The sequence below is a fragment of the Oryctolagus cuniculus genome, chromosome 13 (assembly GCF_051225735.1).
Source record: "Oryctolagus cuniculus isolate XC-2025 breed Fujian yellow rabbit chromosome 13, ASM5122573v1, whole genome shotgun sequence".
NCBI lineage: Eukaryota > Metazoa > Chordata > Mammalia > Lagomorpha > Leporidae > Oryctolagus > Oryctolagus cuniculus.
This window is the reverse complement of record NC_142879.1, coordinates 111014272-111039066: the sequence shown is the minus strand read 5'-3', so window position 1 is coordinate 111039066 and position 24795 is coordinate 111014272. Positions and strand designations below refer to the sequence as shown.

Genomic DNA, 24795 nt, shown 5'->3' with positions numbered 1-24795 from the left:
AGCTTTAAATCTTAACAGCTTTGTGACACTTAGCTAGTTTTTAATTCCTTAGTGCAGTTTACACACATGTACAATGGCAATAATTGTGTGTATTAATGGCATAGCTTAAAGACAATAGTGCCTTAACTATTTTGTTTATTTTGATTAAATAATTTATTGATGTAAATTAGATACTTTCTTAACTCATTTTGCTTTTCATGCTCATTTTGCTTAAGTAATTATAACCAAAAATATAATTGTAGCTCCCAGAAGTTGTTTGATATACTCTGAGAAAACTGGTAAAACATTAGAGAAATAATAATAAATATAGTACATGAATTTTGTTAGAATAACTTTATTTTTATTGATCAAATTCTGTGACTCTCTTATGCTTTATTCACAGGGAGGACTTAAATTTTTCATCTGTAACTTGGAAGCTAAGTCCAAAAAGAAATGAAGCCATCAAAGTACCTGCAATCTACAAGTGCTGCCTTGGCAAATGTTCCAGAATTGATGTATAAGAAAGGGCTGCTTAAGGCACCATTGTCGCATAAACTAAAAGAAAAACGTAGTGGAAAGTTAGTACATGATAAAATGGAGCCAATGGTCTTAAGATCTCCACCAACAGGAGAATCCCTTTTACGATACGCTTTGCCCATTCAGACGAGTAAGACACAGGAGTTAACAGGGAAAGACCAAAAGATCAAGATGATCACCAAACGTCTGGAGATGGTAAGACAGTTACTGGTCCCTGTGCTCGGGGATCTCCATGACTACTCCCAGGTTTATTGATTTTTGTAGGAGGATGCATAAGACTCAACCTATAGTAAATATTGGTGATTCAGATTTTTAACTGGTGACACATGAAGGGAAATCTGGAAGAAACCAGCTCTGAGCTTGCAAGAGTCTTCTACCTTTGGAGTCCCATATGTTTAAATTCTCTTGCAACAAAGTATGATAATACAAGTATAATATCTACTAGGGAAAATCATTAGAAACAGTGTCTGCCTAGCATGAGCCAAAATTCCAGATTTCTGTAAGGAAAACAGATTTTGAGAACAAACCACAGTGTACAAATAGGTCAGGAATAGTGAGCTGCAAATCTCAGTGCATGGTGGGAACACTTCCAAAATCCAGCTTCTCAGATGCCAGACTAGGACCTCCCTTGGAAGTCGAACTTTTAAAGATAAACCTTTCTTCATTTCATGCCTGTAACTCTTCTCTGTATTTAAAAAACTTTAGTTCTTGGTGTTGGAAAAAGTACCCTTCCTTTGTGTTTCTCTTTGCACAATGACCCAGAATTGAATTGTAAATACACCAGTTATCAAAGAAGAGCAGTGAAGAACATGAAATATTTTGTTAAACTTTTTTTTATTTAGTAAATATAAATTTCCAAAGTACAGTTTATGGATTACAGTGGCTTCCCCCCCCACCATAATTTCCCTCCCACTCGCACCCCTCCCATCTCCCGCTCCCTCTCCCATTCCATTCACATCAAGATTCATTTTCAATTATCTTTATATACAGAAGATCGATTTAGTACATATTAAGTAAAGATTTCATCAGTTTGCACCCACACAAAAACACAAAGTGTAAAATACTGTTTCAGTACTAGTTATAGCATTACTTCACATTGGATAACACATTAAGGACAGATCCCACATGAGAAGTAAGTACACAGTGACTCCTGTTGTTGACTTAACAATTTGACACTCTTGTTTATGGCATCAGTAATTTCCCTAGGCTCTAGTCATGAGTTGCCAAGGCTATGGAAGCCTTTTGAGTTCGCCGACTTCAATCTTATTCCTACAGGGTCATAGTCAAAGTGGAAGTTCTCTCCTCCCTTCAGAGAAAGGTACCTCCTTCTTTGATGGCCCTGTTCTTTCCACTGGGATCTCACTTGCAGAGATCTTTCATATAGGTCTTCTTTTTTTTTTTTTTTTCCACAGTGTCTTGGCTTTCCATGCCTAAAATACTCTCATGGGCTCTTCAGCCAGATCTGAATGCCTCAAGGGCTGATTCTGAGGCCAGAGTGCTATTTAGGACATCTGCCATTCTATGAGTCTGCTGCGTATCCCACTTCCCATGATGGATCGTTCTCTCCCTTTTTGATTCTGTCAGTTAGTATTAGCAGACACTAGTCTTTTTTGTGTGATCCCTTTGACTCTTAGACCTATCAGTGTGATCATTTGTGAACTGAAACTGATCACTTGGACTAGTGAGATGGCATTAGTACATGCCACCTTGATGGGATTGTATTGGAATCCCCTGGCACGTTTCTAACTCCACCGTTTGGGGCAAGTCCGATTGAACATGTCCCAAATTGTACATCTTCTTCCTCTCTTAATTTGCTCAAGGTTTGAGGGGTGAACTCAAAAAATTTCTTGAAAAGCCATTACTTAGGTATTCATATTTCTATTTTCCTTACTCTCTTCAGAGGAGAAAATCAAGGAAGTCAGACATTGAGGAAAACTTACCTAATCCGTTAACTATTCTGGGTAGATTCTTTGCTTTTTAGATACCTATCAACATAGAAATTGTACAGCCATGAAGAATATCTCTGTTGATAGGGTTTAGGGCCAAGCATTGTTTTGGCTTCTTAATGATGAATAATGAGGTATGGGATGGAAAATTTAAGTTTATGGCTTAAATAGGAGTAAGTCTTAATGCTAGGAGAGTCCTGGAATAATAGGTACAAACCTTTTATGTTTAATGGCACTAATATAAATTATGAAAGTGTTTAATTTGCTTTGTTTTTTTTTTTTTTCATAGCTTGTTTCTACTTTGGAAGAAACTTTTAGATTAGACATTCAAGGAGGAGAAAAACAAAATGTGGAACCTGAACAGGAAGAGGTAACTATCTGTGAGAATATGTAACCCCAAACATAGAGATACTAATGCTGAAAAGGGTTAGTCTTTTAGACTCCATAAATTTTCTGAGAATAAATTCCCCATCTGTGAAAATGATGCTCTTAGGAAACTTGAAAGTAATATATTGATTTTTAAAAAATCTTGTAGCTACCTTAAAAGTTACTAATGAACAGCAGTATCTTGAGACTACTTGTAATGAAAATGCCTATCCTGTTTAATTTTAAGGGACTGGGATGATGGCCTGAGATGTGTGTTTTGAGTCACTTTAGATATTTTCTTGGGCCAGTGCTGTGGCATAGTGGGCTAAGGTTCCACCTGCAGCACTGGAATCCTGCATTTAGGATTTAGATTTAGGAGCATAGCGATACTTCCCACTTTATACTCCCTCCACTCACACTCTCACTCTCCCTCCTTCCTTTATTATTCTTTCTTTTTAATTTTTACAATGATCTACTTTCAGTTTAATTTATAATCGTAAGATTAACCCTACACTAAGTAAATAACAACTAGAAGGAAAAAAGTGTTCCTCAATACTAGAGACAAGGGCTATAAACAATCTCAAACTGTCCATTTCACTAATAAATTTATTTTTTGTACTCTATTACCACAGATCAGGAAAGACATATGGTAGCTGTCTTTTTGAGACTGGCTTATTTCTCTGAGTGCGATGGTTTCTAGTTGCATCCATTTTTTGTTGTGGAAGGCAATATTTCATTATTTTGTATAGCTGAGTAGTAGTCCATAGTGCATATACCACATTTTCTTTACCCAGCCATTTGTTGATGGGCATCTGGGTTGATTTCCTCCCTTAGCTATTGTGAATTGAGCTGCAATAAACTTAGGGGTACATAGAATTCTCTCATATGCTGATTTCATTTCCTCTGGGTAAATTCCCAGGAGTATGATTGCTGGGTCTTACGGTATATCTATTTTAAGCTTTATGAGGTAGCTCCATATTGTCTTCCACAATATCTGTACTAGTTGGCATTCCCAACAAGAGTGGATTAGGGTACTTTATTCTCCACATCCTTGCCAGCTTCTTTTGATTTATTCTAACTGGGGTGAGGCAAAACCTTATTGTGTTTTTTTTTTTTTTCAAAGATTTATTTATTTGTTTGAAAGGCAGAAATAAAGAGAGGCAGAGGCAGAGAGAAAGAGAGGTCGAGAGGTCTTTCATCCACTGGTTCACTCCCGCAGATGGCCACAACAGCTGGAGCTGTGTCGATCTGAAGCCAGGAGCTTCTGGGTCTCCCACAGGGGTGCAGGGGCCCAAGGACTTTGGCCATCTTCTACTGCTTTCCAAGGCCATAGCAGAGAGCTGATTGGAAAAGGAGCAGCCAGGACTAGAACCGGTGCTCATATGGGATGATGGCGCCACAGGTGGAGGATTAACTCTTCCTCAACCCATTCCATCTGCAGGCTAGCTGGCTGTCAGCAACTCTCAATTTTCATCATTCTTTCAGATTTCAGACTGGATATACTGAGCTAAAGACCTTTCCTTCCACTGTTCTCTCTTTAGGTGGGAAATGGCTTTGTTACCTTGTCCATCTACAAAGTGCCTACTCTTTTGTGGACTTAACTCACAAGTCTTCCTTGTGTTATCTTTTTTTTTTTGGTATTCTTAAGGAAAGCGTAAAAATTCTTACTCTATATTTTTTCTTATTGTGATATTAACACTGAAGTGAAGACTGCTCCTGTATTTTTATATCCTAATCTTAAGTAATATTTTTGAACCCCTTCTAAGGGTCTTTCTGGTAGTGCTCCCCAGCTTATTGGCCTGGTTGGGATATGTGACTACCCTTATGAGTAAATAAGGCCAATAAGTTTATTATTGTTATTATTTACTGTATATTCCTATCCTCAATAAAATTGAGGTCATGTTGGTAAGGGAAAAAAGAAAAATCAATATAGAGTAGGTGACTAGTAGCCAATATTGTAATATATTCTACTTATAACACTCCTGTTGTCATAATTCTTGATGATTTCAATACACATATAAAAGCTTTTCAAATACTCTAGCATTTTAGTTAATTTTGATTTCCTTTCCTTCAGAGATCTTATCTTCCATTCAATTTCTCTCACTAAATGACTAAGGTGACATCTCCTAGTCCTTGCTGTTAACAATAATTGTTCTATAATTTAAATTTTAATATCTGTCATTGGCCACTACTTCCTATCTTTTCCTTCAAAGTCTGTATATTAATTTATACCAAAAAGCCTTTGATTCCATTCATTCCACTGCCTTTTTATTGTCCCAACTCCTCTTCATGTCCTTACTTACCCAGTTTAAAATTTGTGGTCCACCTTTTTTTTTTTTTAACATTTATTTATTTGAGAGGTAGAGTCACAGAGAGAGGGAGAAACAAAGATCTTCCTTCTACTGGTTCACCCCCCAAATAGCTGCAATGGCTGGAGCTGGGCTGATCTGAAGCTAGGAGCCAGGAGCTTCCTCAAGGTCTCCCTTGCAGGTTCAAGGGCCCAAGTGCTTGAGCCATCTTTCACCACTTTTCCAGGCCATAGCAGAGAGCTAGATCAGAAGAGGAGCAGCCTGACATAGACTGGTGTTCATATGGAATACCGGCACCACAGCTGGAGGTTTAGCCTACTATTCCACAGCGCCAACCTGCTGTGATCCACTCTTATCACTCCCTTATACATTTTCTTTTCTTCTGCTTCATTGATTTCATTTGGTTAAACTTCAAGCCTGATCAAATCAGTCTGTTTTTGGAACTTGAATGTGGGTCAAGCCTGCTAATGTTGTGTATTGGTGATTTAGTAAATCTAGTTCATTCATTTTCTCACTCTCCTGGATTATTATTTCAGTTTTCCCTCTTCTAGGTAATTGTAGGTCTTTACCATGACCAATACATGCATGTTTAAAATGTAATGTTTAGGGAACACCCCCTTCGTGGAGAACCACTCTGAGAATCCTAACTATATCAGCATCTATGATTTGTTTTTCATAAGTCAATTCTCTGTTTGCAAATCACTGTTCTGTTAGAAGATATTTAGTAATTGTGACATTTAATCTGTAGCTATTTATTCCCATAAGTATTTATATTTCCCATTAGACAAGATTGAGAAACTGTATAGCTCTTGGCAAGTATACTTACAGTTAGAATCAAAGTTCACATTTTCTTTTTCTGTTTTTAAAGATTTTATTTATTTGAGATGTGGAGTTACAGACATAGGGAAGGAGAGACAGAGAAGAGTCTTCCACCCACTGGTTCGCACCCCAAATGGCTCCAGTGGCCAGGAGCTATAAAGCCAGGAGCTTCTTCTGGGTCTCCCACACAGTTGCAGGGGCCCAAGCACTTGGTCCATCTTCTGCCTTCTCAAGCCATTAGTAGGGAGCTCAATTGAAGAGGAGCAGCTGGGGCATGAACTGGCACCACAGGCAGAGGCTTAGCCCACTATGACACAGTGCTGGCCCCCAAAGTTCACGTTTTCTTTTATTTTTTTATTTATTTATTTTTTTTTTTTTGACAGGCAGAGTGGACAGTGAGAGAGAGACAGAGAGAGGAAGGTCTTCCTTTTGCCGTTGGTTCACCCTCCAATGGCCGCCGCTGCAGCCGGCGCACCGCGCTGATCCTGGCAGGAGCCAGGAGCCAGGTGCTTTTCCTGGTCTCCCATGGGGTGCAGGGCCCAAGCACCTGGGCCATCCTCCACTGCACTCCCTGGCCATAGCAGAGAGCTGGCCTGGAAGAGGGGCGACCGGGACAGAATCCGGCGCCCCAACCGGGACTAGAACCCGGTGTGCCGGCGCCGCAAGGTGGAGGATTAGCCTATTGAGCCACGGCGCCGGCTCTCGTTTTCTAACAGAGGTATTTATAGTACATACACTCAGTGGTGACACTTTCTTGGACTTTAGGACTGTGATGTTTGATTGTCTGAGGCTGTGTAGAGGAGTATGCGAGTAGAGATACCACTGGGTATATGTCATTAATTGGCCACCCTTGAGAATGTGCTTTCTTCCCTTTTTCTGAGAGCATTTGCTAGTATGGCATTTCAAGCATAGTTTTCCTGTCCTGTATATTTGAGGGAACTAAATTATACATAAAACCCCAAAATATTTTTCAAAAGTTGTTTAATATGTTAAAAATTGACCAATATGAATATGAATTCTGAAATAAAAGTAAATTGATATTTTGTTAAGGTTGGAGAAGATATCAAGTCATTCTTGATGCGTTGTTCACATTTGGCAGCTCAGCTGGAAGCAGCAGTTAAGCAGGAACATAATGTATGTATTCTTTTAAACCACCACACGTAAAGTTTTAACACTCGAGTATGATATCCTGTCTATGACATTAGCTTAAGGTTCAGTGTTTGAAGTTATAAACATTGGAAAGCAGTGTTTTTCCTTCTTACTTACAGACATTCAGTGCTGTAGATTTTTTAAGTATAGCATTGATTAGATCATTTGTGTTTTCAAAGAGATTGTTTATATTTTGGTTTTTATAAGTAAATTTGTATTACAAAAGTAATGAGAGGAATTCAAAAGGTTCATGGAAATGCATTTTACAAAAATATGGATTCTCTGTTTTTGTCTATGATTTTCAATGCCATTTATAAATTTTTTAGTTCATGAATATTTTGATAGCTTCTCTCTATTTATTGTAAGCAATGTGGTAAAACAAATTCGGAGTATTTTTGTAGGACGACTTAGGATTGCTGGATCTTAGTGTATTAAGCAAAATTTGTGGGAGGGCATTGTTTTGGACTGAGTTCCTGTGGTAGTCCCCAGCAGACCAGGACAAACCAGAATGTAGCCACTCACGAGAGGCACCATGTAATAAACTGAACTGCAAAACAGGGCAGTTTAAAAGAAACACAAATATGACTATCTAAAAATTATGAAACGTACTAAAAATGAAAATGTAGTATTAAAGGACAGCAAACATCACAGCCAGCCTCACATATGGTAGGGTTATTGGAATTATTAGACGAGGAATTTAAAAACAACTATGATCAAAGTGTTTAAATGAGTCAAGTAGACAGCATGCAAAGAAAGAGGGACTATGCAAGAACCCCTTAGCAGAGATTCTAGAAAGAGCCAAAAAGAGATGCTAGAGAGTAAGACACTGAAGCAGAAATGAAAAATGCCTTTAATGGACTGGAAACCCAATAAAGAAAGAATCTCTGAGCTTTGACGATACCTCAGAAATCTCCAAAATGGAAAAGAAAGAAGAAAGACTATAAAGTATACCAAAACTAGAATATCCAAAAGCTTTGAGAAGTTTCAAATGGTGTATCCCATACCTTATGAAAATACCATAAGGAGAAGAAATATGAGAGAGTAGAAGAAATGTTTGAAACAATAAAAACTGAGAACTTCCTTAAATTAATGTCAGACAACAAATCAGATTCAGGAAGCTCAGAAGGCCAAGAAACATAAATGCTAAATTAGAACTCTTCACCTGAGTACATCATTTTCAAATTATAGAATATAAAAGATGAAGTAGTTCCGAAAGCTACTACACTCCTAGGTTTTGTGATTTTAGAGAATTTTAGAACTCTAGCTAAAACAAATGGTTGAATTGACATACTGTTATGTCCCATGAGGTTCAAAGACAGGAAGGGAGATCTGGAGAACTTCAGAATCTCACTTCATGGTGGAGTGAATAATGTTACACAAAATAATGTGCCTCAATGGACACCACTTTCCAAACCCTTATATACCTGAAAACAGTTTTCTTCATGAATTCTAATTTGTCCTAACATATGTTCTGGAGAGTCTCAGCCTTTTTTGCTTAGATTTGTACTTTTTAAAAAAGATTTACTTATTTGAAAGTCCCAGTTAGAGAGGAGAGGCAGAGGGACGGGATGGGGGAGGGGGAGAGAGAGGGGAAGAGAGGTCTTCCATCCAGTGGTTCACTCCCTAAACCGGAGCTGCACTGATCCAAAGCCAGGAGATTCCTCTGGGTCTCCCACGTGGGTATAGGGGCCCATGGACTTGGGCCATCTTCTACTGCTTTCCCAGGCCATAGCAGAGAACTGGATCAGAAGTAGAGCAGCTGGGACTTGAACCGGTGCCCATATGGGATGCCGGCACTACACGCAGCAGCTTTACCTGCTACACCACAGTGCCGGCCCCAGATCTGTACTTTTTAAATTTCATTTAGTGATCCTCAAACTTCAGTGTCAAAGCAGTTACCTGGAGGGCTAGATCATTGCTGGCCCTACTCCTAGAGTTTCTGATTCATTATTGTACTTTCTGCTGTATGAAAAGAAATGTGATGCTCTTCTGGGAGGAATTTAAATTTTATTCCTTATTTGTAGTAAGAAAACAGATGAAATAACTTATGTGAATTGTTGTGGGTCCTAATAATATGGATATATTTCAGGGTACAAAGTTATTTTATTCCAGAAGAAGTTGTCTAGAAGAAGTTTATAAAAAACATCAAGTATAAATGTATAATTTTGAACTGTAGATTTATAATGTTATATTTTAACAAGTAGTGCATTTTTGTTGAAAATTGTAAAAGACCTGAACTAAATATTATACATTGTGAGGAATTTTGTTTTTAAATATATTAATTTAGACTTTATTTTCCAGATTTTGGAATCTCTTTCTAAGGTATGTTCAATATATTGCAGTTTGAACATTCTGAAACTTAATAGAGGAACACATGTACATAAATAATGGGCTTTTAAGTTTTAAAAAAACATTTGAGAAGCAGAGAGGTAGAGGTAGAGTGAGAGTGAAAGAGAGAAATAGGCATACAGATAGAACTTCCATCTACTGGTTTACTCTTCAAAAGCCCTTTACAGTTGGGGCCAGGATGGACTGAAGCCCGAAGTCAGGAACTCAATCCCGGTGTCCTCCTTGGAGGACAATGACGCTGCTTCTTGAGCCACACCACTGCCTCACAGTATCTGCGTTGGCAGGAGATTGGGAGTCAGGAGCTGGAGCTGGGAATTGAACCCAGGCTTTCTGATGTGAGAGGCAATCATCTTAACTGCCCTAGGTGTTTAAGTTTTGAGGAAATTAAAGAACCCCAAAATTTATCACTATATATATATTTTTAAATGTTCACTTTTATGTCAGTTTGATCTTATTATGAACCCTAAGAGATGTTTGGATCAGGACTGATATTTGATAGATGAAGAGTGACAGATACAAGCACATGTAAATACACACACATAAATACTGCAAAAATGACCTTGTCATTAATTGCTTCTTTTTCATTCTATTTTTTTAAATAAAGTGGTTTCATGGACAAGTCAGTCAGGTGGATGAGGTAAGTATTATCTGTTAATTGTTAAATAACATCTAAGCTCATTTGAAAACCAATTTGAAGTAGATATAAATTAAAACATTTCTTGCCGGCGCTGCGGCTCACTAGGCTAATCCTCCGCCTTGCGGCGCTGGCACACCGGGTTCTAGTCCCGGTCGGGGCACCAGATTCTGTCCCGGTTGCCCCTCTTCCAGGCCAGCTCTCTGCTGTGGCCAGGGAGTGCAGTGGAGGATGGGCCAAGTCCTTGGGCCCTGCACCCCAAGGGAGACCAGGATAGGGACCTGGCTCCTGCCTTTGGATCAGCATGGTGCGCCAGCTGCAGTAGCAATTGGAGGGTGAACCAACGGCAAAAGGAAGACCTTTCTCTCTCTCTCTCTCTCACTGTCCACTCTGCCTGTCAAAAAAAAAAAAAAAATTCTTAACAGACATTGGTTATAAAGTAATCTTTTTTTTTTTAAAGATTTATTTATTTATTTGAAAGAGTTACACAGAGGAGAAGCAGAGAGAGAAAGAGAGAGAGGTCTTCCATCTGATGGTTTACTCCCCAGTTGGCTGCAATGGCTGGAACTGCACTGATCTGGAGCCAGGAGCTTCTTCTGGGTCTCCCACGTGGGTGCAGGGGCCCAAGGACTTGGACCATCTTCCACTGCTTTCCCAAGGCATCCCAGAGAGCTGGATCGGAAGTGGAGCAGCCAGGTCTTGAACCGGCACCCATATGGGATGCTGACGCTTCAGGCCAGGGTGTTAACCCACTGTGCCACAGCGCCAGCCCCCATAAAGTAATCTTTTGATTTAGGTAGAAGAGTAAATGTGTAGAATATTTCTCAATACACTCTATTCCCGCAGATATCTGGTATGCTCCAAGTTTGACACATTCTTTGTCCTAAAATTGAATAATTGAAAATTGAACTTTTTAAGAGTGATAACAGAATTTATCACTTTTAAAGTTTCTGCTGTAATTAAAGAAGTCATGTATGATATTTGCGTAGATAAGTAGTATATATTATCTTTAAATTTAATGTAGTATTTTAATGATATTTTATACTTTTGATTTTAGGTACTTTACCACCATTTTGAGAACTACTGGCCTTTGTCCTCAGAGGCTTTTAATTCTGTTTTGATAAGACTTTATATGTGCTGTTCATAGAATAATACATAGATTTGGTGATTTACAGATTAATTCTAATTCTCCCTTGGCTGTGCTTGTGGTTTATTCCAATTCAACACTCTAGACTCTTTACAGAAAAGAGGCTCGTTTGGGATTTAAAATGAAAGAGCACATATAGAAACTGTACCTATTTCTTAGCAATTTCTCATTATTTTATGTCTGAGCCAAGAACAGAAGACTCTGATACACTTATCTTTGATGTTGGAAAGCGCTGCTTCTTTCACTATGGTGTGTCGATCACCATCTTCTCAGAGAAGCGGAGTTGGGGTGGAATCCGCTATTGCTCTATCCTCTTAAATTTCCTTGCAATTTGGGAAATTCAGCTTATTTTCTACTTCCTCGCTATCATCTACTAACCTCTTTTTATTGTTCGATTTATGGGTTTGTCTTGGTCTCTTCTGTTTACATTCAATCCTGTCGCCGTACATTGTCTGTCCAAGACCCTCATTTCTCAGTTCCTTGACATATCTAGTGCCCTCCTTTATGCTTGGCCTCCACCTTCAGTCACAGTAGAACCTTGTCACTAACCAAATTGATTTATTTTAAAACTAACTAATTCAGGCAACTTACCATTAAAAAAAAAACTTGAGTTTATTAATTTGAAATGAAGAGACAAGAAGTAGAAGCAGGGTGCAGGGAGTTATCGATGTCCTATTTGCTGGTTCACTTCCCAGATACCTGCAGTATCAGGGCTTTGTCAGGCAAAAACCAGGAGACTCAGTCTTGAGCTGGGTCTCCCATGTGGTGGCAGGGATCAAACTTTTTTTCCAAAATTTTTTATTATATAAGGGCAACAAATTTCATATATATGCCCTTGTTAAAAAAAGGTTTTTCATTTGAGAGCTAGAGTTAAAGACAGATAAGGAAAGATGGAGAGAGAGGTCTTCCATCCACTGATTGACTCCCCAAATGGCCGCACCAGCTGGAGTGGAGCTGATCTGAAGCTAGGAGCCAGGAGCTTCATCCTGGTCTCCCATGCGGGCACCAGGGGCCCAAGGATTTAAGCCATCTTCCACTGCTTTCCTAGGCCATAGCAGAGAGCTGTATCAGAAGAGGAGCAGCTGGGATACAAACCTGTGCCCGTGTGGGATGCCAGCACTGCAAGTGGAGGCTTAGCCTACTATGCAACAGCGCTGGTCTCTCATATATACGCTTTTAGGAACATAATGATATTTCCCACCATTCCCTCCCTTGTTCCAACCCTCTTTCCTCCTTTCTTATTCTTCTTTTAATTTTTGCAATGATATACTTTTAATTTACTTGATATTTACAAGCATAATTCTCCACTAAATAATGAATTCTATAAGTTGTAAGTAGAAAAATCACTGTTCCTCAGGAATATGGATAAGGGCTATAAAAATCAACTCTCTTGGGCCACCACTGCTGCTCTCTGGGGAGCAAATTGGCAGAAATATGGAATCAGGAGCAGAGCTTGGACTCAAACCCAGGTACTCCAATATGGGATGCAGACACCCCAGTGTTCTCTCTCTCTCTCTCTTTTTTTTTTTTTTTTTTTTTTTTTTTTTTTTTTGACAGGCAGAGTGGACAGTGAGAGAGAGAGACAGAGAGAAAGGTCTTCCTTTGCCGTTGGTTCACCCTCCAATGGCCGCCGCGGCCGGTGTGCTTTGGTCGGCATACCGCCCTGATCCAATGGCAGGAGCCAGGTGCTTTTCCTGGTCTCCCATGCGGGTGCAGGGCCCAAGGACTTGGGCCATCCTCCACTACACTCCCTGGCCACAGCAGAGAGCTGGCCTGGAAGAGGGGCAACCGGGACAAAATCTGGCGCCCCGACCGGGACTAAAACCCTGTGTGCCGGTGCCACAAGGCAGAGTATTAGCCTAGTGAGCCGCGGTGCCCAGTGTTCTCTTAATCACTGTGCCAAGCATTCTCCCCAGGCAACTAATTTTTGAACTATAGTTTTCTGTCTTGTATCACCTAATGACAAGGCTGTGTTTTGAGAAATGTGTCATTAGGTGACTTTTAGAGTGTGCTTTTAAAAAACTAAGATGCCTGCAACATCACTAGATGATATAATCTTATTGGCCGGTTACTGTATATTGAGTCATTGGCTGAAACATTATGTGGCACACTACCAGTATTGCTTTTAATACTGCTCTGGCCATTGCTTGACTTCAAGACCTCTCTTGCGTTCTTTTTAGTTGTCTTTGTAATTGGCTTGCAGACTATTTTCTTACAGTGAATTTGATGTCCTGATCTTCATCTCTTTCTTTTTTCATTGCACCCAACAGAAATAAGCTGAAGAAACAGGTATCTTCTTCCTCTGGGTCTGTAGGTCAGCTGTGAAACATAGCTGTAGAAAATGACACAATAGGTGATAGCAGGTTCTCCCAAATAGATCTGGCAATTCCGTTGCACATCTGGAAGGAGGGTCAACCCCTGCCAGCCCCTGTTTCAAACCTACTCCCTCTCCTTCACTTCTGTCTTCATACTCAGCCTGTCCCTTGGAATTCTCTAAATACAAGCTGTTGATGGATACTCCTTCAATTCCTGCTACCAGTGAAAATGTCTATTCATTTCTTCTCATTATCCTGTTGAAATGGAGATACTACTCTTTCTCAATTGTGTTTTGGATTCCATCTTCCTTCTCAAGAACTTTAAAGTCTCTCTTGAATATTCAACATTCTCCATTTCTGTGTCCTTTTAAGTTTTAAAATATGTTCATAGATCTCATTTGGTGTCACATTCCCCTCCAGTTACAGGCAGATTTCTCTATCCTTTACTAACCAATTTTAAAAAATTATTTTGTTATTTATTAAGAGTAAAGAGGTCCAGGGAGAAGGGAGAAACATAACCTATTTTTCTGGTCCATTCTCCAAATTCCCACAGTAGCGGGGCTGTGCAAGGCTGAAGAAGGACCTGGGCCAAGCTGAAGCTCAGAGCCAGGATCTCCATTGATATCCCCTATGTGGGTATCAGGGGCACTTGGGTATCTACCATCACCTGCTGCCTCCCAGAGTATACATTAGTAGGAATGTGGAATTAGAAGTGGAGCTTGGACTCAAACCCAAGGACTCTGATACAAGATACGGGCATCTCCAATTGCTGTCTTAACCATTGTTTTAACTACCCACTCCCTAAAATTACTTTTCATACAAATTTATTCATATAGAGAAACAGTCATTAGACTGTTGCTAGGGAATAAAGAAAAGAAACAGGATCTATAAGTGAATGGAGAGAACAACATTATAGATGGTCTTTGAATAATGAAAGCAGTTTACTTTCTTTCCCTCTGTGTGTTTAGTTATTATGGACACCAGTGAAGAGATTAATCTGGGTGTTGTCTCTTGGTAAGAGCCAACTAGGGATATCAAGTAATACCATTTTGATTGCTTATATATATTCTTATAAAACAACAATTTCATTGTGGATTATAAAGTATATGCTTAGAGCCAAATTTATTAATTTACTATGTACTGTGTTAGTTCCCAAGCATTCTCAACCTATGCAAATTGGATTATGTGTCTGTAACAATAAAAAAAAAGCCTCCATATAGATCCTAGTAATTTGTATGCTTTTAAATTTGACATTTTTCTTTATCTCAGCCACAGTTAATGTTACTGATCACATTCTTGTTTAATTTCTTTTGAAAGGCATAAGGACAGACAGAAATCAATCTTTTATCAGATTGACTCCCCAAATGACCACAATATCCAGGGCTGGCCCATGCTGAAACCAGGATCCCCACAGTCTATCTGGTTGTCCACGTATTTGACAGGGACTCAAGTATTTGAGCCCCTACCTGCTGCCTCCAAGGAATGCATTAACAGAAAGGTGGATGAAAATCAGAGCCAGGGCTCTCACCCAAGTACTCCAGGATGAGAAATAGGTATCCCAAATATCACTCTAACTGCTGGCCCACATATGTGCCACATTTCATAATTTTGGAAGCCCTATTCCTTTGCTTTCTGCAAATTGTGTTTTTCTGGCTCTTATATCTTTTGTCTCCTTTTCTTTTTTTGTTTTTAAAGATCTTACTTAATGAATGCAAATTTCATAGGTACAGCCTTAGGAATATAATGGTTCTTTCCCTCATACCTGCCCTCCCACCCCCACTCCCTTCCCACCTCCTAATCACTGTCCCATCCCATTCTTCATTAAGATTCATGTTTAGTTTAACTTTATATACAAAGGACCAGCTCTATGCTAAGTAAAGATTTCAAGTTTGTACCCCCCCCACACACAATGTATAAAGTACAGTTTGAGAACAAGTTTTGCAGTGAATTCTCATAGTACAACTCATTAAGGACAGAGATCCTACCTGGGGAGTAAGTGCATAGTGACTTCTTTTGTTAAATTAACAATTAACGCTCTTATGTATGATGTCAGTGATCACCTGAGGCTCTTGCCATGAGCTGTCTAGGCCAAGGAAGCCTTTTGTCACCACACACTCTGTCAGTATTTAGACAAGGCCATAAGCAAATTGGAAGATCTCTCCTCCCTTCAGAGATAAGTACATCTTTCTTTGATGGCCCATTCTTTCCACTGGGGTCTCATTCACAGAGATCCTTCATATGGGATATTTTTTGCCACAGTGTCTTGACTTTCCAAGCCTGAAATGCTCTCATGGGCTTTTCAGCCAGACCAGGAAATCTTAAGGGCTGATTGTGAAGTCAGAGTGTTACAGAAAGCAATTGTCATTCTAAAAGTCTGCTGTGTGTTCTGCTTCCCATGTTGGACATTCCCTCCTTTTAGAATTCCTTTGGGTAAATTCCCAGGAGTAGGATGGCTGGATCATATGGTAGGTCTATATTCAGATTTTTAAGTTATCTTCATACTGTCTTCATAGTGGCTTTACCAGTTTACATTCCCACCAACAGTGGGTTAGGGTACCTTTTCCTCCACATCCTCTCCAGCATTTGTTGTTTGTTGATTTCTGTTTGAGAGCCATTCTAATTGGAGTGAGGTAAAATCTCATTGTGGTTTTGATTTGCTTTTTCCTGACAGCTAATGATCCTGAACATTTTTCATCTGTCTATTGGCCATTTGGATTTCCTTTTTTGAAAAATGTCTAAGTTCTTTGCCCATCTCTTAACTGGGTTTTTTGTAATACTGTTGTGGAGATTCTTAATACCAATGGTGTTAGGTAGAACAAAAAAAATACTAAAAAGAATAAAATAGTAAGCTGCTACTCAGCAGTCAGGACAAGGGCTGATCAAGTCATTGCTTCTCAAAGTGTCAGTTTCACTTCTACAGTTTTCCTTTTAGGTGCTCAGTTAGTTGTCACAGAACGGGGAGAACATGATATTTGTCCCTTTCGGACTGGCTTATTTCACTCAGCATGTGTTTTTCAGATTCCTCCATTTTGTTTAATTTTTACTGCTGTGTAGTATTCCATAAAGCACATATCCATAATTTCTTTATCCAGTCTTCTGTTGATGGGCATTTAGGTTGATTCTAGGTCTTACTATTGTGAATTGAGCTGCAATAAACATTGAGGTGCAGGTATCGTTTTTATTTGCTAATTTAATTTCATTGGGTAAATTCTGAGGAGTGGGATAGCTGGGTCGTGTGGTAGGGCTATATTCAGGTTTCTGAGGAATCTCCAGACTGTCTTCCATAGTGGCTTTACCGTTTGCATTCCCACCAGCAGTGGATTAATGTGCCTATTCACCCACATCTTTGCCAGCATCTTTGTTAGCTGATTTTTGTATGTAAGCCATTCTAATCGGGGTGAGGTGAAACTTCATTGTACTTTTGATTTGCATTTCCCTGATGGCTAGTGATCCTGAACATTTTTTCATGTGTCTGTTGGCCATTTGGATTTTGTCTTTTTAAAAAATGTCTATTTAGGTCCTTTGCCCATCTGTCTTTTTTAAAGGCAGCCCCCAGCTCACACAGGGAGGTCTCACTTACCGCCTCCAGGCTTTCCAAAAATGAGGTGGGGACCTCTGTCCCACTGGCAACCACCCTGTGGCCAGCCAAGGGCCCCAGCATGAAGATTTCAAGGTCAAATTCTTTTTATTTTTTTTTTTTGTTTGTTTATTTTTTTAAAGACAGAGTTAGAGGTAGAGACAGAGAGAGAGAGAGAGAGAGGTCTTCCATCTGCTGATTCACTCCTCAGATGGCCGCAACAGAGAGAACGGTGCCAATCCGGAGCCAGGAGCTTCCTCCCAGTCTCCCATGTGGGTACAGGGCCCAAAGACTTGGGTCATCTTCTACTCTTTCCCAGGCCATAGCAGAGAACTGGATCAGAAGAGGAGCAGCCAGGACTAGAATTGATGCCTATATGGGATGCCGGCACTTCAGGCCAGGGCTTTAACCCACTGCACTACAGTGCCAACCCCTGGCCCATCTCTTAAGTGGGTTGTTTGCTGTGTTGCGGAGTTTCTTGTTCTCTTTGTAGATTCTGGTTATTAATCCTTTATCAGTTGCATAATTTTAAAGTATTTTCTCCAGTTCTGTCAGTTGCCTCTTGACTTTCCTGTTTCCTTTGCAGTACAGAAACTTCTCAGTTTGATGTAATCCCATTTGTTAATTTTGGCTTTGAGTGCCTGTACCTCTGGGGTCTTTTCCAAGATGTCTTTGCCTGTGCTAATGTCTTGCAGGGTTTCTCCAATGTAATCAAATATTTGATGGTTTCAAGTCGTAGATTTAGATCTTTAATCCATTTTGCGTGGATTTTTGTGTAAGTTATAGGTAGGGGTCTTCATGCTTCTGCATGTTTTCCTAGCACCATTTGTTGAATAGACTGTCCTTGCTCCAGGAATTGGTTTTAGCTCCGTAGATATAAACTGGCTGTAGATGTTTGGATTGATTTCTGGTGTTTCTATTCTGCTCCATTGGTGTATCCATCTTTTTTGTACCAGGACCAGGATGTTTTGATTATAACTGCTTTGTAGTATGTCATAAAATCTGGTATTGTGATGCTTCCGACTGTTTCTTGTATAAGATTGCTTTAGCTATTTGAGGTCTCCTGTGTCTCCATGTGAATTTCAGCATAATTTTTTCTAGATCTTAGAAGAATGTCTTTGATATTTTGATTGGTATCACATTGAATCTGTAAGTTTCTTTTTGAAGAATGGAGATTTTATGATATTGGTTCTTCCAATCCATGAACATTGCAGATACTGCCCTTTTTATTTGTATCTTCTTCTATTTCGTTAATGTTTTATAATTCTCATTGTAGAGATCTTTGAGATTCTTGGTTAAATTTATTCCAAGGTATTTGATTTTTTTTTTTTTGGTAGATATTGTGAGTGGCATTCATCTTAGAAGTTCTTTCCCAGCATGGCATTGTTTGTGTATACAAAGGCTGTTGATTTTTGTGTGTTGTCTTTATATCCTGCTACTTTACTAAACTCTTCTATGAGTTCCAATAATCTCTTAGTGGAGTCTTTTGGATCCTCTCTATATAGAATCATATCATCTGCAAATAGGGATAGTTTGATTTCCTCCTTCCCAACGTGTATCTCTTTGATTTCCTTTTCTTGCCTAATGGCTTTGGCTAAAACTTCCAGGACTATATTGAATAGCAGTGGTGAGAGTGGCTATCCTTATCTGGTTCTGGATCTCAGTGGGAATGCTTCCAACTTTTCCTCATTCAATAGGATGCTGGCCATGGGTGTGTCATAAATTGCCTTGAGGAATGTTCCTTCTAAACCCAGTTTGCTTAGAGTATTTGTCATGAGAGGGAATTGTGTTTTGAGATAAACATACAGTTTTTGTTCTTCAATTTAATGTGATATATCACATTGATTAATTTGTGATGTTGAACCATCCCTGAATATCAGGGATAAATCCTACTTGGTCCGGGTGAATGAGCATTTTAATGTGTTACTGGATTCAATTGGCCAGAATTTTGTTGAGGATGTTTGCATCTATGTTCATCAGGGAAATTGGTCTGTAATTCTCTTTCTCTGTTGCATCTTTTCAGGTTTAGGAATTAAGATGTTCACAGGAAGAATTTGGAAGGATTCACTTCCTTTCAATTGTTTTGATAATTTGAGAAGAATTGGAGTTAGTTCTTTTTTAAATGTCTGGTAGAATTCAGCAGTGAAGCCATCCAGTCCTGAGCTTTTCTTTGTTGGGAGGGCCTTTATTACTGTTTCAGTCTCCGTCTTGGTTATGAATCTGTTTAGGTTTCCTATGTCTTCATGGCTCATATTAGGTAGGTTTTATGTGTCCAGGAATCTCTGTTTCTTACAGGTTTTCCGTTGTTTTGGCATACATCTCTCTTTAGTGATTTCTGATAATTTCTTTTATGTCTGTGGTGTCTGTTATTACATTTCCTTTTTCATCTCTAATTTTATTGATTTGGGTCTTCTCGCTTCTTTTGTTAGTTGGGCCAATGGTGTGTCAATTTTGTTTATTTTTTAAGGAAACCACGTCTTTGTTTTGCTGATCTTTTGTATTGTTTCTTTTGTTGTTGTTGATTTCTTTCTAATTTTAATCATTTCTTCTACTGGTTTTGGGTTTGGTTTGCTGCAGATTTTCTAGATCCTTGAGGTACATAGGTAGTTCATTTATTTGGTGTCTTTCCAGTTTCTTAATGTAGGCACAAATTGCTATAAACTTTCCTCTTAACACTGCTTTTTCTGTATCCCACAAACTTTATGGTATGTTGTATTGCCATCTTCATTTGTTTCCAGAAATTTTTTGATTTTTATTTTTTAAAATATTTTCATTTATTTGAAAGAGTTACAAAGAGGTAGAGACAGAGAGAAAGGTCTGCCATCTGCTGGTTCACTCCCCATACAGCCACAACAGCCGGAGCTGCGCCAATCTGAAGCCAGAAGTCAGGAGCTTCTCCCTGGATTCCCACATGGGTGCAGGCGCTCAAGGACTTGGGCCATCTTCTGCTGCTTTCCCAGGCCATAGCAGAGAGCCAAATTGGAAGAGGAACAGCTGGGACCAGAACTGGCGCCCATATGGATGCCTGCACCTCAGGCCAGGGCTTTAACCCATTGCACCACCATGCTGGCTCCATGATTTCTCTTTTGATTTGTGGAATTTTTCTGTTAATATTTCATTAAGAAGGCCTTTTAGTCCCTCCTCTTTCCACACCTTCTGGAATTCCTAGGATCCATAAGTTTGGTCGTTTGATAGAATCTTAACTCTCCAACCATGATTTTTAATTTTCTAATTTCTTTTTCTTGTATTTGGTCTGACTGTATTATTTCCAAAAGTTTGTCTTCTAGTTCTGATACTTTTCTGTTTCATCTATTTGATTGCTAAGACTTTCCACTGCATTTTTTATTTGGTCTATTGAATTCTTCATTTCCAGCATTTCATTCTGGCTTCTCTTTAAAATCTGAATTTCTTGGAAGTGCTTTTCATTTGAATCATAAATTTGTTTCTGATTGCTTCTAAGTACTCTATTAATTTTCTGAATTCCCTTTCTGGCACATCCTCTATCCCTTCTTCAGCCTCCATTGTTGAGGATTTGTATTGTTCCTCTGGTGAATTCATACAGTCTTCTTTATTCTTATTCAGGATTTTTCATTTGTTCTTTAGCATTTCTGGTTGACTGTATTTTTAAATTGTTTTTCCTCTGCTGTGATCTGCTATGTGTCTGTGCATTGCAAGTGGAAACACACAGCTCTGCCTCCTGGAGCTCTGTTTACTTCTGGATGGTGATGGAGGTGGGTACCAGGGCTTTGGTGCACTAAGCTCTGCGCAGTTCTCACGGTGCGAGAAATGAGCTTGGGTGTTCTCTGTTTAGGACTACTCCTTGTTGTACAGCTTGTGTGGTAGGAAGGAAATCACTCTGAAATGTTGTGATCCTTGTTCCCGGGTGGGGCGTGTTGTGAGGTGGCCCCTGCAATTGATGGGTGTGTGTGCAGGAGGCAGATGCGGCAGTCCCCTGCTTACACTGGAAAATGTAAACAATCAGTATGCCTTCTCCATGCCAGCTGTAGGTCCGACTGGGGGAACGGGGTAAGACACAGAAAGATCATGGCATGCCCAACCTTTCCACCTGTTCCCGTACAATTTCTCCTCCTTCCTGCTTGGAGTGTCAGATGCAGTACAGCTCACCAAGCTTCCCTGCCTGCCACTGTTTGCAGCTCCGTGGACTTGAGACCTCTCATCTGGTTCTCTGGGGGTGGCGGTGCCAGTTTCCTTGCTTGGTCCCTGCATTATTCCTTCACTGCTTGTCTGCCACCCCTGCCTCCTCTGTGCTCCTCCAGCGTGGGCCTGAGCAATCTCTGGTGGACTCCTGAACCACTCTGTGTGAACTCCTCGTGATTCTGCACTGGTTTGTATCCCCTCTGCTAACTGTCCATTTTTGCCTGCATGGCTTGGAACTTCTCACTCCTATACCACCATTTTGGCCCCCATCCCCCAGATCTTATACATCTTCTAACATTTCCTGTCCCTGTTAATAGTATTATTTTTATCAGTTGGGTAACCATTCTTGATGGCTTTACCTCCATCTGTGCCTAGTATTCAATCTTCCCAGTGCAGAGTGTTGATTGCACTTCCTTAGTAGCGATCACATGTGTCTACTTCCCTGTGCATGTACTGCTCATGCCTTTGTGCTGTGTACCATCATCTCCAGTGTGCCTGCCATCCAAGTTCATGCATTCATATTCCTTAAGGTGAATCCTTGTTGCACAACTATATTTGTATTTTTGAAAATGTCAAACAGTAATTACTTCTCTTGAGTATTTTCTTAATATTATGCTTGAGTTACATTAGCTAAGCAGTTGTATTACCTTTTGCCTTTTAAGGAGTGTTTTACATTGTTGATGGATCATGTTTAGCCATCACCTATTGTACCTTTTATAAATGCAGATTTCTGAATTTAGAAATGTTCGTGTGAGAGTTAGGAATCTGCTTTAACATGAACTCTACAGGGGATTCTTATGTATGCTAGTATTTGAGGATCCTTGAGTGATCTTTTTATTGCTAATGGATTTTATTGTCAGTACATGTTGGTTGAGGTTAGTGCCTGTGATCATATTACATTTACAGAGCTGCATGTTGAACCCATTGGAGCGTATTATGAGCTGCATTAGAGAAATGTGGGATGAGCCTGGGGTGTGTCCTTTTCCGAGTTGTTTTGGAACCTGCACCCTAGAGGTCTGTTTGAAGCGTAATAGATTATAATCCCGCTGTATATTTCTTGATCCTTTAGCTCTTTTTCATCTTCTGTTTTGTTCAAATCTCCATTGGGAAATTGAATATACCAGTTTAATCAAGAGAAGAATCCAGGCTGGCACTTTGTGTAACCAATTAAGCTTCCACCTGTGATGTTGATATCCCACATGGATGCCAATTGGAGACTTGGCTGTTCCACTTCAAATCCAGATCCCTACTGATAGCCTAGAAAAGGCATCAGAGGATTATCTAAATGCTTGGGCCTCTGCCACTGAATGTGGGAGATCTGGTTAAAGCCCATAGACTGACTTTGGGCTGGCCTAGCCCTAACCTTTGCAGCCATTTGGGGGAGTAAACTGGCAGGTGGAAGATCTGTCTCCCCTCTCTCTCTAACTCTGCCTTTTAAATAAATCTTTTTTTTTTAAAAGATGAAAGCTGTATAGTAATTTGATTAGGGAAAGTTTTATATAAAGAATTATAACAGCAGACTTTCTGCTAAGAGGATGAAGACAATTAAAAATAATGTAGTAACAGAAGCTGTAGAGAAGAACCTCTACCCCTAGATGGAAGCAGAGCATGATCAAGGAAGGAACAAATGAATATTCCCAACTCTTTCAACCCAGGGCTAACCTCCAGATCTTCTGGGAGGGAGCAGCTGTTACAGCTGGAAGGCAGAGGAGTTGAGTCGAATGCCATCCTGGTGGCTTTGAATTCACTCAAAACTTGCCATGAGCATGGTACACTGGACGCAGTCCTCTGTGGTACCAGGAAATGAATGACCTCTTGGCAGGGAGCCACTGTACCTATTGGCATAGCATATCCATAGAAATGATATGCTGGAAGTATTCCCAAAGGGATGTTATGCACTGCTGAATTTTGCTAAGAAATCCTGGGGGAAGATGCCCATAGGAATCTGGCAGGCCAGTGACCTTTCCAGTGGTGTCCATGTGGTGGTACTGTTGAAACTTATTAGGGTGAGCACTGGTATATATTATACACTGTCTTAGTAGGGAGTAGAGAAGATAACTGGAAAGAAAACTTTACCACCTCCACTGCCTGTCTAACATTACGTTAAATTTCTTTTAGGTATGGGAACAAACTGAGGATTTCCAAGGTGAAGAGCCAACTCTTCTAAATGAACTTGCAGTACCTCATAAAAAGCTCACCTCGGGCACTGCACAAATATTACAACTTGAGCAAAATGTTAAAGAACTGGGAAAGCACCGTGAACGGGAGTCTACAACTATGTAAGTGAAATAGAATGAATGAAAAATAATAAGAGAGGTAGCATTGAATGTAAGGTAATGGGTCAGGTGTTATGGCTGTGCGTAGGGTTTCTAAATCAAATTTGTTTTAGTCAGTTTGATCTTGTCTGAAAATTTTAATGCTCTGAGATGGTACTATCCAATACAGTAGTTACTGGCTACACAGACTATTAAAATTCAATTCAATTAACAAAATCAGCTTCTAACACACTAGCCACATTTCAAGTGCTTAGTAGCCATTTGTGGCTATTAGACTTTGAAATATATGGCTTATAAATTCTGTTCTTATTTGTTCAGATGGCTCTCAGTAATAAATGGGAAACTATTTTAGATCTGATTATTGTTCTTGATATCTTCATTAAAAATTATCTTAGGACAGGGGTTGTAGAGCAGCAAGTTAGGCCACCATTGGGATGACTACATTGCCTTTTGGATCCAGCTTCCTGCTAATACCTCCTGTGAGGCAGCAGATGATGCCTCAGGTTTCTGATTTACTGCTACCCATGTTGGAGACCCAGATGGTTCTGTTCTCCTGTATTTGGCATAGCACAGCCCTATCTGTTGCAGGCATTTGGGGAGTGAATCAGTGGATGAAAGATCCATCTCACTCTCCCTCCCTTCCATCTTTGTTCCCTCTCTCCCACCTCCTTTTTTCTCTGCCTTTCAAATAAAAATAGGCAAACATTTTAAAAATATATATAACCAACTTAAGTAAAGGTTTTACATTCACATAAAAGTTCATTGAGGCTGGCGCCGCGGCTCACTAGGCTAATCCTCTGCCTTGCGGCGCTGGCACACCGGGTTCTGGTCCCGGTTGGGGTAACGGATTCTGTCCCAGTTGCCCCTCTTCCAGGCCAGCTCTCTGCTGTGGCCAGGGAAGTGCAGTGGAGGATGGCCCAACTATTTGGGCCCTGCACCCCATGGGAGACCAGGATAAGTTCCTGGCTCCTGCCTTCAGATCAGCGCGATGCGCCGGCCGTAGCACGGCGGCCATTGGAGGGTGAACCAATGGCAAAGGAAGACCTTTCTCTCTGTCTCTCTCTCTCACTGTCCACTCTGCCTGTCAAAAAAAAAAAAAAAGTTCATTGATATTTGAGTACTGATTACAACCCTTGTCTATACTTCGGAGGAAAAGTAGTTTTTTCTTCATACTCATTTGTTGTATTTTTTACTTAGTGGAGGGTTAAGCTTATGCCTGTCGAAGGATGTCTTT

General features: G+C 39.9%; 1 protein-coding gene across 1 annotated transcript; it reads left to right on the top strand.

The window, feature by feature from the left end:
- The first annotated feature begins 382 nt into the window (after nt 1–382).
- Nucleotides 383–24795, top strand: LOC149122863 (coiled-coil domain-containing protein 7-like). The gene is made up of 6 exons (XM_089312500.1): nt 383–711; nt 2752–2832; nt 7007–7090; nt 9407–9427; nt 10059–10091; nt 23404–24795. The coding sequence occupies exons 1-6, from the start codon at nt 433–435 to the stop codon at nt 23566–23568; spliced, it is 663 nt and encodes a 220-aa protein (XP_089168626.1). The 5' UTR covers nt 383–432; the 3' UTR covers nt 23569–24795.

Excerpts from the sequence above, each read along its gene's own strand:
- LOC149122863 (XM_089312500.1), top strand. The coding sequence starts at position 433 with ATGAAGCCATCAAAGTACCTGCAATCTACAAGTGCTGCCTTGGCAAAT. Across the intron at positions 712-2,751 it reads TCACCAAACGTCTGGAGATG|CTTGTTTCTACTTTGGAAGA; the intron begins GTAAGACAGTTA and ends TTTTTTTCATAG. Across the intron at positions 2,833-7,006 it reads TGGAACCTGAACAGGAAGAG|GTTGGAGAAGATATCAAGTC; the intron begins GTAACTATCTGT and ends TATTTTGTTAAG.